We start from the raw sequence: 16153 nt of genomic DNA on the forward strand, positions 1-16153 counted from the left end.
TCTTTCTTTGTCCACTGATGTAGTCACTCCATCACAGGCAGCCACTAGGTTGGTCAGGCAAGACTTGCTCTTGGTGAAGCCACGCTGGCTGCGTCGAATCACCTCCCTGCCCTCCAAGTGCCTTAGCATGGCTTCTAGGAGGATCTGTTCCATGATCTTCCCACGCACAGGGGTGACGCTGACAGGTCAGTAGTTCCCAGGTCCTCCTTCCTACCCTTTTTAAAAATGGGTGCAATGTTTCCCTTTTTCCAGTCTCTGGGGACTTCACCTGACTGCCATGACTTTTCAAGTATCATGGAGAGTGGCTCAGCAACTACATCAGCCAATTCCCTCAGGGCTCTGGGCTGCAAGTTGTTGAGCTCCTCAGCCTTCTCCTCGTCTGTTGTTACCAGTTTGCCAGTCTTGTTCATCATGGAGGGGGTACACTTTCTTTGACCTTCCTTTTCTGGCTGACATACCTATAGAAGCCTTTCTTGTTATTGTGCATCCCTTGCCAAGTTCAGCTCCAGCTGCACCTTGGCCCTCCTGACCCCATCCCTACACAACTGGGCAGCGTCCCTATACTCTTCCCAGGATACCTGTCCCTGCTTCCACTGCCTGTGCATTTCTTTCTTGCCCTTTAGTTTGACCAGCAGGTCTCAACTTATCCGTGCTGGTCTCTTGCATTCCTCTCCTGATTTCTTACACATGGGATCGAGAGAAAAATGATACACATAAAGAAGAGAAGTTATCAAAGAAGATGGACACTGGTCAACATTTCCACATCGATCTTTTCCAAGAGAAAGTTCTACTGAACATCTGATTGCTAGGCTACCCCTGTCAGCTGTGCTCAGTGTTTCAAAGTTCTGACTGAACCTTGATTTCATCACTGAAATCAGAAAGGAAATTTCAGATTTTAATATGAGAAGATACAATTACACATGTCTACAGTGATATACTGTGTAACGCAGGGCAGATAATTTTATTAGTAGATGAAGTAAGTATTTTTTCCTGTTGATTTCAGTGGGTAGAGGTGAGAATCCAAGTGTGTAAATAAAGTTTAATTGTAAGTGCAAAGAAATTTACCTTGCGATCCAAGTCAACACGCAAGTTTGGCAGTGATAAAACACATTTCTTAGGAAAACAATAGGATAGGTTCATCTCTACTTCTTTGGACTTTCCAAATCCCACTTCAAAGAACTGCAAAGTTGGAGGGTTTTTCTATTTTCTGTTAGAAATTTGGATTTTGTTGTATTTATACTATTAAATGGCTACACACTGTGCACTATAAAGTCTGTTCAACTGTATTACCATTCATTCACAAATAAAACATGCTTGCTGCCTTTGAGCTAAAATGTTCCTTCTATACTTCTATTCTTTTTCAGAATATTTTATTGTTAACAGCATACATACTCTGCACATTTTTAAACTTACAACCAAATGCAATTGCTGTTGAAGTAAACAAACTTTTTTTTTTACATTAAAGTATTTAATTAGTGAAACAATCAGTATCAATGTAACAAACTGAAAAATACAGCAACCTGATACAAGACTGAGGTAACAAAATACTTTGCCAAAAACCTAGATTCCAATGCCAGGGTTGTTATGGGTGAGACAGTTCACAAGAATTATAGAAAGAATCCTTACACAAATGGCATGCAGTGGACTGCTGGAAAATACAGCCAAAAATAGTGCAACAGTTTTCACACAAAACAAACCAAAATGTTGAAATTGGTTTACATTATAATGTGACAAATAAGTTGCAATTTGAAAACTACTTTCTTTGCCTCGTTTTAGTGCTATTTGGAAAACCATGCATTTTGGCACTGAATTACATCAAAATTGCACACAAATTAATAATATTGCCTACATACACTTTATATCTTCACAATTTTGAAAACAGAAATTCTGAGATAATGTTTATTTTTACACAACTATTGCAGCTGTTCTCTTTGATGGATAAAAACTTCTATGGTTTGTAGTATTTTTGTGAAAATGCTGTATTAATCAGTCCTGATATGCAGTACATTGTATTTCAATAGCAGCTTTCAATTCAGAGTATCAGATGACAGCAAATGGTACCAAATGACAGCATAAAAACTCAAATCAGCAGTTACAAACTGTTTAATACTTAATCTCATTTAAAATTTAAGATATTTTAATAATATTCTTACACTGCCATAATTCTGAATTTTTTTTATATTGTGCAACAATTTCACAATTGTGAAAAGGTTTTTACCTGACTATTGTGTAAAACTATTATTTGCTACGTTCATCTTTCTTCTATATAATGCTTTTTACATTCAAATGATCATAGTGTGAGTGAGTTCAAGTTACTTTTGACATATTTCCAAATTCCAAGGTTTTGAGTAGGATTTGAGTTTGAGGATTGAGTAACATTGCATGGTTTAGTTTCTCCAGAGATTCATCTTTGGTCAGTGACAAATGACTGGGTATAAGAAACATTCATAAATATTGCCCTTCACTCATGCCACACTGTTTGGGGCCCATCATGGTTTCTGGCAAATATGCTCCCTTTCTAGTTGGGAATCTGTTTTACAAGCAAGTGAAAATAGACCATTTTGTAACTTCTCCAACAGGCTCTATGGCTCATAATTTTGAACAGAAGTATATTTTTGAAGGCTAGAATGCTCTACCTCTTGTACGTACAATAACATATATAACACTTTAGAGACCCTTAAATTCTAAAAGCTGTTAAATTCTGAGTGTGTACAGGCACGTTCTATTGCTACTGTATCAGTCAGCAGTTACTGTTCTTTCCAAGGGAGGCTTGTTAAACATAACTGAAAGTTGTTAAAACATCCGTTAATCTCAATTGCAATATGCTGGAAAAAATGTCACGAGTCCTCACTGGTGTTCACTTCCACTACACCACATTAGAAAGGAGTAGGTAGATATTTACATGCTTCTCATGTATGTACATTTAATGCCAATAAGTGTTCCTTTTTAAATTAAGCTTATATTTAAGACAGATCAGGTTATTATCTTTTAAGGGGAAAGGGCTACTAATAAAGTAACTTTAAAAAATACTCTTGACTCGAATAGTTCTGTTTTGGTTAGTGTGTCATCATTTTGGTCACTGTCCTGCACATGGTTCAAACCCTATGAATGCTAATAACACACAATACATGTGGTCATAGGTGGCACATTCGTTAAAATGGCAGTCCACATAACACTTGCATCTTCATGAATAATCTCACTGATAACTAATCACAAAAGTCCACAGGTGCAGAATAATTCAGATTATATCATATTCTAACAGTCTGAAGCCATTTACTGGTGATAGGATTTTACCACATTCAAAAGCTTCTACACTGTCTCTAATGGCATTGGATGCCCTGCCCTAGCAGATACAGATGTTTTTCCCAGTTCAAAGTTGTCTTTATTTAGTAAAAAAGAAGAAAAAAGGTATAAATATATTTTGTATTACCACTCTTTTCACACAACTCCTGAGCTATCAAAGAAATTTTGTCAACTTTCCATACACTTTCACATGTCCCAGGACCTAAATGCAGTTGTCGCCAGGAACTGGTTTTGTTGAAAAGCTGGTATGTATTAGGCTTCACTCTCAGGATGGTAATATGAACACTTAACAAAAGTTACAGCTGACCTACATTTAACAATACAGGTATTTTGTTGTTGTTGTTAAAGAAGTTTCAAAATCAAAATTTAGAAAATCATGCAAGTCCACAGAGTAAATACTCCTAATGTCAGGGAGCTTGTTCTAATACACGGCCTGTTCAACTAAACTAACTTCCATTTTTTCATGGTTTGTAAGCTAGAGGTTGGCTTGCAAATTTCTCCTCTATGCAATCTTAGGAAACTCAGAGGAGGTTTTCTGGTGATTGATGAAGTCTGAACACTGATGCCTTATGGCAAAAGAGTTTAAAACAGAAAAAGTGCTCCACTTAGCATGGGAACAGAAAAACCCTCTGACCACAGGAGTGCTAGGGCACAGCAGGGATACAGCTATGGATGTAGAGAGAGTTCTTTCTGAGCCTTCTCCTCTGTTATATTCATTTTTCTTTTGATCTCTGGACACTGGTGTGGAGGCTTCTTTGTACTTGCTCCACTGTCAGTCTTCCCTAGCTTTCATTGCCACCATGATTTCATAATAGCAGTACCATGTGCCAGTACAGTATGTCATAAAGGTGCATCACGTACTAGAATTGAGTGGAGCTGAGTCATCCACAGAAAGACAGAACAGAAACAATGATATGGAATCATTCTGAGGAGCCAGGGCCATGTGATACATAACACCTGATTACTTGCTTTACTGTACCACGGGATTTAAGACAAACAACATTCAGACTGAAGAAAAAAACAAACTTGTAAGCCACTAAGCCAGTAGTTAAGAGAATGAAAGACAACCTTTAGCACAACATAAATTTAAACAGCCTTAAATCCATTGTCAGGGCACTCCTGAGTAATGTAACTGAATGAAAAGGAAACCAACTGTCCTGTGCCAAAATACATTTTTCCCAAATAGCTCAAATGTGAACAGCAGAATTGTCCAGAGATTTGATACAAAATCTGAGGCAGCCACATTGCCAAGCAACTCAGTGCACTTAGATTATAAAAATGTTGTTCCACAATTTTCTATTCTAATTGACACTTTGCAGCAAGTTAACACTGTCAATCATTCTGTGCATTAGAAAGAATTGAAACCCAACATGGGCCAAATATTCTTCAGTCACACAAAGCAGCTTAACAATAAAAAGAACCGTTTAAAAAAGAATAGGCAGAAGATATGATGCTCAGTTTGTGGCCAAACATCAGTTCATGGCAGTCTCTGACCACGAAAAGTTGAGGGCTCTAGAATCCTGCAGGAGTCAGGATTAATCTTCTGTCCATCTAACTTGTCTGCTTTCACTCAGTGCATGAGACTCTATCTGGTCCTAAGGACAACATTCACTTTCTGCTTTTAAAAGCTGTGTCAGAATCACTTTCAAGTTACATAGGAAAGTGCTGAAATATTTGTGGCTGGCTCATGTCAGGAAAACCATTCTCCTCTTCCTCCTTAGAGAACAATAGCCTGTTTCTTCAGTTTGGCACTTGAAATCGCACCAGGTAGGAGAGCAAATTATTCGAATGACATTAGATTAGCAGGTACCTGGAAAAGAAGGTAAATTATTCAGCAGTATAATGCTTCTGAGCCTATTATGGCATTGGGAAACTGCAAAGTTACAAAATAGAGTGGGCTAATCATTTATTATATAATGTGAAAAGTGTAATCAGTCCCAAACAGGCCCAAAAGAAGGCTAACCCCATAACTGAAAGGAAAGATAAAGACTCAGATGATTTTTCTATTCATAGACCAAATCCAGCCAAAGTATTCTAAGAAGTTATCAGTATGCATGGGAGGGATGCATGTGCGTAAAGAAGATTCTCAAGCTGCATCCTGTTTTAGGTCCTATATGGATGAACATCCTATTAATATAACCTTTGGAAATCCTTTTATGAATGAACATTTTCTTCAAGAGAAGAATGAGGCTGCTATATAAAGGACAAACATGGCATTTTTTAGGATGCTTTCTTCAATGGCACTTACAGACCCAGTCGTTGGAGTAAATGCTAGCATGTTTGCTTTCTTTGTCCATGAGAAAGCCCCTTCTGAAGTAGAGATGGGGCTACCTCACTTGAAGCAGTGAGTGTAGAGGTTACATGTTGTTGAGGTAACCACACCTATAGCTACCCCTGCACAAATCCTAATTTGGTGGGAATTCTGTAGTTTTAAATAATTTTTATTCCTCCTATTGAAAAATTGGATCAATATACAAAATGAGGAATTATGTCTGTCCCCACAGGACTGTGTGTGCACACAGACTGAGAAGAGACATCTTTTCTAGTAAGGATTTCCTGGAAAAATATGAAAAAAAGGGTAGAAGTCAGTTTCACAACCTTACCTGAGGCTTGTTACTTTTGCATGCATCATCCAAATGCTTATGCCATAATATTGCATGAAACCTTGAACCAGTCTGGAACTTGTAAACATTGCCTACAAAAATAAGAAAATCAGAGGCTCTAAATTTGCAGACAGACATGTAGTTTCAAGGGATTCTAATTCCTGTGCAGAAGCCAAAGTCCTGAAGTAAACTGTTAAATTTATCTGTACCTCAAATATTCAAACAGGATGTTGCTCGTATAATAGAGACCATGTCAGGCATGTTATCCAACAATCCTTGTGTGAAGGGAGTATGAGAACATACGTGTCCTGCAAAGCTAAGAGGAGTGTATAGGCAGAGAGGCCAAATTACAGCCACAGAGAAGACCACTTAGGCCACAGCTAATTTACTCCTGGCTTTCTTCTCATTCAGACTGTTGTGGTTACTGCCAAACTTCTTATGAATGTTTTTGATATTTGTGAACTTAGCTTTCTTCGATGTCCTATTGAGAGTTTCCTCTGTGCCTCGTTATTTTAGAAATTGTTTCTTGCATTTCAGTCAACACCCAAGAGATGCACTCCACACAATAGATGCAAATCCACATCCAGCACCCACGTTGAAAACATGAGAAGTGAAGGAAGCCTCCAAAATTGTTATGTAACCACTCAAAGTGCAAAATAATTCCAGGGACTTTCTGATCTTTTCAAGTTTTTGAAGTTTAATCAAGGTGGAAGAGTTATGGCACTTCAAAATTAATTATTTAAAAGTAATTAATAATTACTTAAAAGGCTTTTTTTGGTAAATGGTTTGATGTTTGAAGAGTTTTCATAATGTTTTGATTGGCCTCAGTGTAAGTCAAGATTTGATGTTGACCAATTTTAGGAAAGCTATTCAGAACCTCAGAGATCAGGGTATGCAGGCACATGGACATGCAGCAATCTCATAGTGGCTGGGCAATTTCTGCAAAACTTACAGTAACTGCCAAGATACAGCAACACCTCTGTAGCCACCACAGAAGCACCACAGCATATTGTAGAAATATGTTCACTTTCATTTGTACCCTGCCTTGAAAATTCTATATTGAAAATCTCCCTCTTCAGTCTTTTAAATGAGTGCCACTGCGAGTTCTGTAATCTACAAACTCATTAACAGAGATTAATCTACTTCCTGTCATAGAAATACAATGCAGACAATGTCCATCCTGCAACATCTACCTTTGTCAGGGTTATTTAGCTGGAAAATATCAGGATGCTCAGGGTCGTCAGGCAGTGCCACCATCCAGCCCACAATGGAGACTTTTTTACCAGGTGTAGATTTATACTGGAAGAGACAGACAAGTCACTCACAGCTGAGACTGTAGTAGGGATTAACTTTTGACTGTAAAAGTTGTGCAGACATACAGCTTAGCCTGGAACAGCAAGTACACTTCAAACACCCTTCCAGATCTGCTTATGAATATACTATTTTGGTTTCAGAACAAATTTAAAGCTTACATGTTTTCTTTCAGTGCCTCTTAAAGATTTTGCTCCAAAGTACAGAAGAGTTGATCCTGAAAGCATAACCCAGTATCTAGTCCATGAAGAGAGCTGAATCAGAAAGGAAAAAAATTAGGAAAAACTCTGCATATCTCTTGACATTTCAAAAATCTATTCACAAAAGTCCAAGTGCTACCAAAGTTAATTTCAGGAGCAAGGAATGGAGAGTTAGATAAAGAGTGTCTCCTGATGTAAATCAGCCCAGCTACCTAAATTGGATGGCTGACTGTGAACACAATCCATCTTACTCAGGTATCTCATAAAAATATCAGGACTGATTGCTTCACAGGAAAATAGTGTGCTGCCTTCTACTGGACAGATCTTAGACTTCTGCATTTGATCAACAGAATTTATTGAGATGACATCTCTGCAATTCTTCAAATCTTTTAGCACTGAACAGTAGGGTTGCACATAAAAAATATCAACGAACTCTGCAGAAAACAAAAAATTACCAAATGCATAGGACCAGAACCATGTGAAATCTGTGAATTTAGGTTAAGTATGAATTACCATGACTTTGGTGCTATGGGTGGGTGGCCTGCAGCCTTCCCATTTCACCATGATACTGAATTTCTGCCCTCACAGAAATGCATGCTGATTTGTAGAGATGCTTTACTCTTGCTCTGCTGTCACAACCTAAAGACATTACTCACAAATGCAGGGAGAAGCAAAACTGCTGTAGATCAAATGGCGTACAAAGGTTACAACCTTGTTATAACCCAGCTAAAACTTTGAACAGAAAATGATTTTACAATTGATAATAACAAGGAACATTGTTTTGTATGGTATCAAGCTGCATGTTTAATCTAACCCTGGAAATTAAAACAGCCACTACTGAACTAGAATCACAGGAAGAATTAGAATCACTTACAGTAGGCTTCTTGCCTTCTTTGAGCAATGTTTTTCTTCTTAATGGCCCTTCCATGGTAATGACTCCTGTGGCACTACCTAATGTGCAGCTGCAGGCCCCTGTTGGGCTGGAGAGACAAAACACTACCGTATGTATTTCAGCAGATAAATAAGGACAAGAAGTAAGAAATATAATTTAGCTCCAAATACATTTTTCCTGCATTGCCTGACATATATTGTATAATCTGACACTTGACTTTATAATATGTATTTTCCAGACCTAGGTATCAAATAGGAACCAGGATCTTTGAAAAATAGCAAATCAACAAAAGGTTCTATTCTGATGTCTGAGACATGAAAAAAACCAAACCAGAATAAATATCGAGGCCCGAAGTCAAAGGGAAAACAGGCAATTTTCTGTTTTATTCAGGTAAATTACAGAAATAATCTGGATTTCTGGAAACTTATGGCTTAAAATTTTGGCAGTAAGAGCTCCCACAAATGTAATTTTATCTTGAAATAAACTTTAGCTATCAAAAAAGGAATGTAGGAAATTACCTCGGCTAATTGGAAAAAAGTTGGGAAAAACTATATAACAATGCCAAATAGTTTATTGTACAGTGATTAAAATATTGTTTCGTTTCCCAGGATGAACACAGAGCTTCCCATATACAACAGTGAAAAAGTGGTATAACTGAAAGAACCTAAGTACAGGCTAAGTTAGAAATGTAAACAGCCATTAAGAGCATAACAACCAAAGACTGATTGGTAGGTGATGATATGTTGTAATTATCTGCTGCTAACCTCTCCATTGCCATGTGATCACAGCCCTGATATTCTTATAAATACAAGGGCCAATGAAGTTTACCAGAGCCAACTAAATCACATCTAGTAATGAATACAAGGAAAAGGACACGTGTATGATCTACCATTCAGTTGTGAAAGGAACACTATTCTATGAACAAGTATGATGGCGTCATATAAGCACATGCTGGTGAAAGTGATATACACAGCAACACCACCTATGCAAGAACAGCACTTCAAACTGGCAGGTGCATCTTCGATTAAATGGAATTGCCTTGTCTGTGCTAATGTGTATTCCTGCCAATTCTAGTTTTCTGATAGAAATGGTAGAAGATTCCAGAAAAGGAAGAATGAATGAAAGCATTAGAATTACTTGATGGTGGATAAATGTAAGAAAAGTATTTTAGGGAATAATTCTTCTTTGTGGATTTAATAGGCTTTTCACATTTTTGTCTTCTTATATTTTCTATTTCTAGCTTGTATACATTTTTGAAACAAATCTACCATGGACTTATTAAGAGAGTATTTTCCAGAAGCAGGTATAATAGCTGAAATATTGTTCCAAAATTTACTCCTTTACTTATTTATAATGTATGCATTTTTATTCCTGTCTAACTTCTTCTAACTTGTGCTGCTATCAGATGTTACTAGCTCAAGTAAAACGGCTGTACTTACATTTACATATTATATCAACATTTCTACAGTGGCTGAAGCAAACTAACTTATACAAAATAAAATCTGACTGGATTGAAACTCCAACTAAATCTCAGCATCTGCAGAATACTGTTTCAGGGCCCTATTTTCCTTACTGTTCATACTTGCTTCTTCACTTCCCACTACCACAGACTTTATCAAGTCCAGGTCAGGTATGGATGCAATGTATGATTTTTATCCCTCTAACTATATACAATTTTCCACGTCACCTCTCTTTGGCCTGTAAATGGATCACCTGTTTCTGAAAAGTCCATGTCTCGGTGACTAGCAAGATTCAGAGTGCCTGCTAAATATGGCATTGCTAATATTCCCTCTCTTACTTGGGGTCCAAGGTAACACTTCTTTACTGTACTAAATCAACACATCATACTATAGCCCTCTGACACAAACAGATGTTATGGGTAGCTGTCCTGCCGATCAGGAAGTAAATTGTGAGAAAGGATCAAGAAGGTAACCTTCTAACATCATTATTTGTCACGGAAGGCAAAGATGGCCTTCCTGACAAACCTGCTTCTGTAATGTCATAAAACCCAAAGTAAACGCTAGTTTTCTGCAATATGGAAGCCAGACATAATAGTTAAATCAATAGCTAAACTGAATTTCATCTGAATGGGCCATACCCCTGCTTTAGCATTAATAGGAATTTTTACAAGCAGGAGGGGATGTCTCCCATGAGTAGCTAGGAAAGCACAGAGACCCAAATGGAAGCTTAGCACCATACACTGAGTAAGGCAGACCCTGAACTGTACCTGTAGACACAGCTTCGACTCCTAGGAGAATTCCGGATCGGTACCCTCCAGTTAGGCCCCAGCGTGGCATATAAACGACCCCTGTTTGTGAATGCAAATATCTGATGAGGGAAATTCTAGTCTGAGACTTCAACAGTTCGGGTTTGGTAAACATGACAGAGAGAGTTCCCAATCTTTTCAGGTCCATGGGAAGAAAAACACAATAAATTTACAGTGCTTTATTTCAAAAAGTTTGCCTTTTTTTCCTAACTAATCAATAATTTGATAAAAATAACTATTGATTTAGGGCTTACCTATGTTAGGAATCATTCATGAATTTCTTAGCTAAGTCTGTAGAGTGCTCAGTGAGCGTACATGAAGACTAACTCACCTTTCAAGCCCTGACGGCAGCTCCTCACTAAATTCTGAGCTTTCACTGCTATCTAGAAAAAGAGTAGTACAGAGAAGGAGTAAGAAAACCACCCAAGGGAAAAATACAAAGCCGATGTATGTGGCTCACCAGTATAATCTTTATATAGTACCATGGAAATTGCTTACTCAAATCATGTTTCAAAGCTGAAGTCTTTAGAATTCATGGTAAAATCTGAAATTGGAAGAGGCTTACATGATCCTTCCCATTTGTAATATCTCACTGATGAACAAAGTCATTGTTACTGCTGTGTTTAAATACCAGACATCTACATGTCTTAGTTTTCATTATGCTGCTTTTCCTTCAAAAGCTGAGCACGTCAGGAACACCAATCCAGTTACTCTGTAAGACAGTTTTTCTACCACAACATCTGTAAGTCGATGAAAGTTGTTAGACATGATATCACTGTTTGTTTTCAACAAGCAAGCACACCTGTAACAGAGGATATGCCAGCTGTATGCTGCTGCTAGGAGCTGTAACAAATCAATATGATGGTATTCACAATGATAGTCCCCGTTTCTCCTCCAAGCCCATGACCGATTTGTCTCTCCTTCCCTGGCACAGCTATTTAGCTCACAGTTTTAATTTGCCCAGGACTGATCTTCTAATGCGCAGTATAACACAGTGAGCTGTGCCTGTATTTTCCAAAGTTCAAAGATCATCTCAGTGTCAAACTCTTGGTGTAACCAAGTGGTTACTTGGTCAAGTAACCAGCTACCCTTCACAGCCTATTTCCTATTCTAGAAATAGCCTGAGTCACTTAAAAGGTGGCTTTCTCTTGCTTAGAACACAGATGCTCGATCACTTTGTTTTTATAATAATAATTATTTTATTAATTATAATATCATAATGTAATTGTCATCATCCTCTTTCACAAGTTCATTTTATGTTTCTTTTGAAGTCTCAGAGAGCACAGCTAAACTATTCTCCCATCTTCTAAAACACATCATTAAAGTTTTCTTTGTGAAAAAGTAGCTTTCAAAGTATATATCCACTTTTCAGTAGCACTTTTTTTTTTTCCCCTGGTGAAAGCTGACAAACACTGTGCCACATACAAAGCATATACAAAGACAATCTTCCTTCATGCCACTTTTACCAAAACCACCAGTAGGTAACTGAGGAAAGCTGAGATAAAGTTGACTAGGTAGCTGAGTAGCAGTTCTGATCTACTTTCTTCCATGAAAGTGACCAGTCTCTGCACAGGAGCTAATGACCCTCCTAACTCCCTACTTCTGGGTATCTCTGTGAGTTTCCAGAGCACCGGGACAGAAAGGCAGGATGCCAGTTCCCCACACAGACTCTACCTATGGAAAGGCCATTGGTGAACAGCGAGTTCAGAGCGTGGCTGCGCACTGGGCTGTGCGACTCCAAGACGCTGTCATCCAGGAGGTGGCGCGGCTTCTCCGTCGGGAAGGTCGCGCTTTTGCTCTCCACTACGCTGAACTGACACATCATGCTGGAAAATTGGAAAGAGAAAAATGCACAACCCCTCTTATGTCATCTAATAGCAACCTTTGGCTCCTGGTATTTCCACTCAGACTTTGCCTTATCAATAGGTTATTAAGCAGCAGGCAATTAAATGGTACTGCTCACACTTTCCCTCTGCTGTGCATATGCTCCTTGACTTCCAAAACAACTCTGACATTTTTGTGGTCTTTGTAAGTAACAGTTATCAAATTTCTGCAGATAAGAATTTTTAAGCTTTTTGACTCCTCTCCATACAAAACCTGAACACCCTGGGTGGAGGCAAAGGTAGAAAAACAGAAAGAGCAGACCCCAGCTAAGCCACTGCTTAGTGGTCCTTCACTAAGCTGAACTAACACATCAACACTCTATGACCTTGAACAAGTCACGTGAACTTCTTTTACCCTAACCCGTTAATTGTGAAATTTGGTAGATGCTGAAACCTTAACTGGGGAGCAGGTGCTCTCACTTAGCTGGGTAAATGGTAGAGAAAAATGTTTCTAATCCATATTACCAAGGTAAAACTGTGCAAAAGGTCACAACTTTCCTGAATGGTAAGGTGTGCCAAGCAGCTAGTAAGCTTCCTTAGATGTATTAGCAAGATGTTTAAAAAAAACAAAAGAAAAAAAAATAATCAGTTATGCACACCAGGAATCCACAGACCAAAGTGGATACGCAGCTTTCAAGTACTGCCAATGTCTGGCACTAGTGGAGAATAAGAGTCAGCAAAAATAACCAAGTGACAAGAGAAAACCTACAGAATACACAGTAAAGCCTGAAGCACTCTTGCAATACAAGAAATGGAAGGGACAAATACCAGAGTGTTCTCAAATACCAGAGTGTTCTGCTGCTATCTTAAATCTCTGTGATGCACAAAGTTGCCTCAATGTGAGACAGCCTGGAGTACCCACTTGTTTCCCAGGCTGTGACTCTTCCTGTGCCTTGGTACAGGAGGTGTAGGTAGACTTGCTGCTACTGAGGCATCAGGACACGTGGGTCTCCTGCTGAATTTCATAATTGCTGACATGTCAGATGGACCTAAAAGACAGAGATCATTTAACACTGAACTGATGCAAACCCCAGGAATTTCATAGGCTGGTGTGTTTAGCCACTGATTGAAATGAACTGTTACAGATAACCAAAAGGCACCATTTCTGAAGAGCTGTTTCTTGCGCATTAGGGTTACACCATCCATTTCTGCTACGAATTCATCTCTGTATTCTCAAACTGTCTGGAAGTAATTTTTAAAACAGCTTTGCACATACTTTTAACAATGAACTCCTACAAAAAGTCTTGGCACCTTTACAACAGCTGGATGTGCCAAAGTGTAATATGCAGAGCCATAAAATCAGTTTGTACTTCGGGTGTGAGCAGGAATGCTCACACATGTTTTGAATTTTGTTCACAACTCCATGTTGTGAATAAACTGTAAACAATCTGCTCATACTGACTCACAGCTTGAGCATGTAAGAGAAAACAAGGGCTTTTCAAGTATCTAATGGCCAGACAGATGCCTTACTTCTCAATCATCTATGAGCTCTAGAGATGTCTCACTGCAATTATTCTTCATCTCACTTTACAGATTTTATGAGGCCTCACAGAAAACATGGACAAGCTGTTCTTGTTCCAGTTCCTTGATACTGTTCCCAAAAGGCTGGCAGTGAACTTTGTAATACAGTGGAGAACAACACGGCCTATCATCATCCTCAGTGAATTCAAGGCCATTCTTGGCTTCACAAAAACCAGCTGAGATTCTACTTTTAAACATTTAGTTGTGGCATTGGTGCTTGTGACTGAAGCAGGAATAGTGGTCATGGAAGTGGCCATCTGTTCCGTATCTATCTCCAGAATTTGTACAGCTCAGGTAGCAGCGAAACAGACTTTCCCCTACACTACAGGAGCCACTTCTTGGAGGCTCCAGCGACCTTACCTTAGTCAGCCTCTGGCCTCTAACCTAAAACCACCTGTTAAGAGGTCAACAGAGACAGAAACTTTGTGATGTGAAAAACGACACACAACTATCATCAGAATCCTTACAAAAGTGTCTGGCCTCAAATTAGTGATATACAGAAACAGAAAAAAAACCCAAACAAAACCCCAATATTCCAGGGCACAGTTTGACAACAGGATGTGAAGGTACACTTGTAACAGAAATCATTCTGAGGAGGTGGTCGGTCATTGGAACAGGCTCCCCAGGGAAGCGGTCACGGTACCAAGCCTGTCAGAGTACAAGGAGTGTCTGGACAATGCTGTTAGTAATATAATTTAGTTTTAGGTAGTCCTGCGAGGAGCAGGGAGTTGGACTTGATGATCCTTATGGGTCCCTTCCAACTTGAGATATTCAATGATTCTATCTGTTATATAGGCTACTCCATCTCTCCTCGAGCACAGAAGTTATTCATCAGTTTCTTCTGCCTTGAACTGAGGATTCATGAGACACAAGAAGAAACAGGAGAACCGGTAATGAATTTGTCCTAGTAAGAGGCAAAAAATAATACAAATAGATGCAAGTTGCTTTACTGTCCATACCCACTCTGCAATATAGACTTATATCAAGTTGTATGAAATATAGGAATTAATTCCAAATTACTTGTGTTTTTATTTCCCCACAACCCAGACCCAGGAATTTCACTATGAACTTACTATAAAGAATTGCAAAGTTTTTTCCCTAGCAGTCACTGCACTGTTTAATTAACAATGAAAGCAGCCTCAAGACAAGCAGAAAGAGGAAACTGTTTCTAGCAATAACCGAGGGGAAACAAGTTCATTAGAGGAACCTTCAGTACTACTGTTCATCAGATCATCAATTTAGTGGGAGAACAAAAACAGAAAACAGTTTGTAATCCTGTTTTCTACTTTATTCCTATATACCATCTTATACAGGACAGCACTTTTGCCTGCCTGTCTTTGCTAGCATCACACAATTGAGAATTTGTGAAACATGACACCAGTAGCATAAGTCACTGGCGTATGTGGCTTTAGAGAAGGTCTTATGTTTAAAGGCCACGTGCAGTTTTAAAAAAATGCACTTTTCATCATTACTTGATCCAGAAATTCAACCAGAACCATACGCCTGGGAGGTTGGAATAGGGCTGAGTACAATGTTCTGCTGCATTTTCAATTAAAATTTTGTTGCATTTGGGCTGTAAGACGACATTGGAAGCTTCTTCCCTAAAGACGATAAGGTTCACTTTCCTCTTCTGCTGTGGAGGCTAAGCACAACTTAGAATATAAAAAGTATGAATCTGAGCACGATTAGGTGGTGACTAGTTTAGTGTAAAAACTGTTTGAATTCGCATTTCACTATTAGGTCTGAAAATCTTGTCTGTTGCATTACTAGCAAGCACATGTATTTCACTAAAGCCTTTTACCACAAGTTTTCATTACAAATTCTTAAAATTTACGCAGAGACAAACAAAATGCATTCAGAAGTTTCAGAAATGATTACAAGTTCTTATACTTGAAAACCTCCAGCACTTCTGATGAACTAAGTTCACAAAAAGGAGTTTTCTCTACATGCTTTGTTTGTAGTGCCTTTCCATCAGATATTTTTCAACTTGTGAACAGTAAAATACTTAGGACTACTGAGGTGTTTACTACCTGCTAAGAAGCTTAAAATATATTGGAACTGAGACCCAGTATGAAGACAGTGGCAGCTGAAAGAATTTTCCTGAAAATTATGAGCGTGTATCAGCAAGAGTCTAGTCTGAAACTCAGCATAAACTTCAGTGTTAATGTGGCCAC

General features: G+C 38.6%; 1 protein-coding gene across 7 annotated transcripts in view; it reads right to left on the reverse strand.

The window, feature by feature from the left end:
* Positions 1-931: 931 nt before the first annotated feature.
* RALGPS1 (Ral GEF with PH domain and SH3 binding motif 1) overlaps positions 932-16153 on the reverse strand; it is a 133613-nt gene continuing 118391 nt past the window's right edge. For 5 of the 7 annotated variants that reach the window (XM_052815984.1, XM_052815985.1, XM_052815982.1 and 2 more), the window contains 9 exons: positions 13321-13447; positions 12250-12401; positions 10907-10958; positions 10537-10617; positions 8292-8397; positions 7379-7471; positions 7100-7205; positions 5907-5998; positions 932-5113 (listed from right to left, as the gene is read on the reverse strand). In XM_052815984.1, the coding sequence (XP_052671944.1) occupies positions 5084-5113; positions 5907-5998; positions 7100-7205; positions 7379-7471; positions 8292-8397; positions 10537-10617; positions 10907-10958; positions 12250-12401; positions 13321-13447 (839 nt within the window). In that variant the 3' untranslated portion in view covers positions 932-5083. Of the gene's footprint in view, positions 5114-5906; positions 5999-7099; positions 7206-7378; positions 7472-8291; positions 8398-10536; positions 10618-10905; positions 10959-12249; positions 12402-13320; positions 13448-16153 lie in introns of those variants that run through there. The other 2 variants (XM_052815983.1, XR_008239433.1) reach the window with 2 other exon arrangements.

The sequence above is a fragment of the Harpia harpyja genome, chromosome 19 (genome assembly GCF_026419915.1).
Source record: "Harpia harpyja isolate bHarHar1 chromosome 19, bHarHar1 primary haplotype, whole genome shotgun sequence".
Classification (NCBI taxonomy): Eukaryota; Metazoa; Chordata; class Aves; order Accipitriformes; family Accipitridae; genus Harpia; species Harpia harpyja.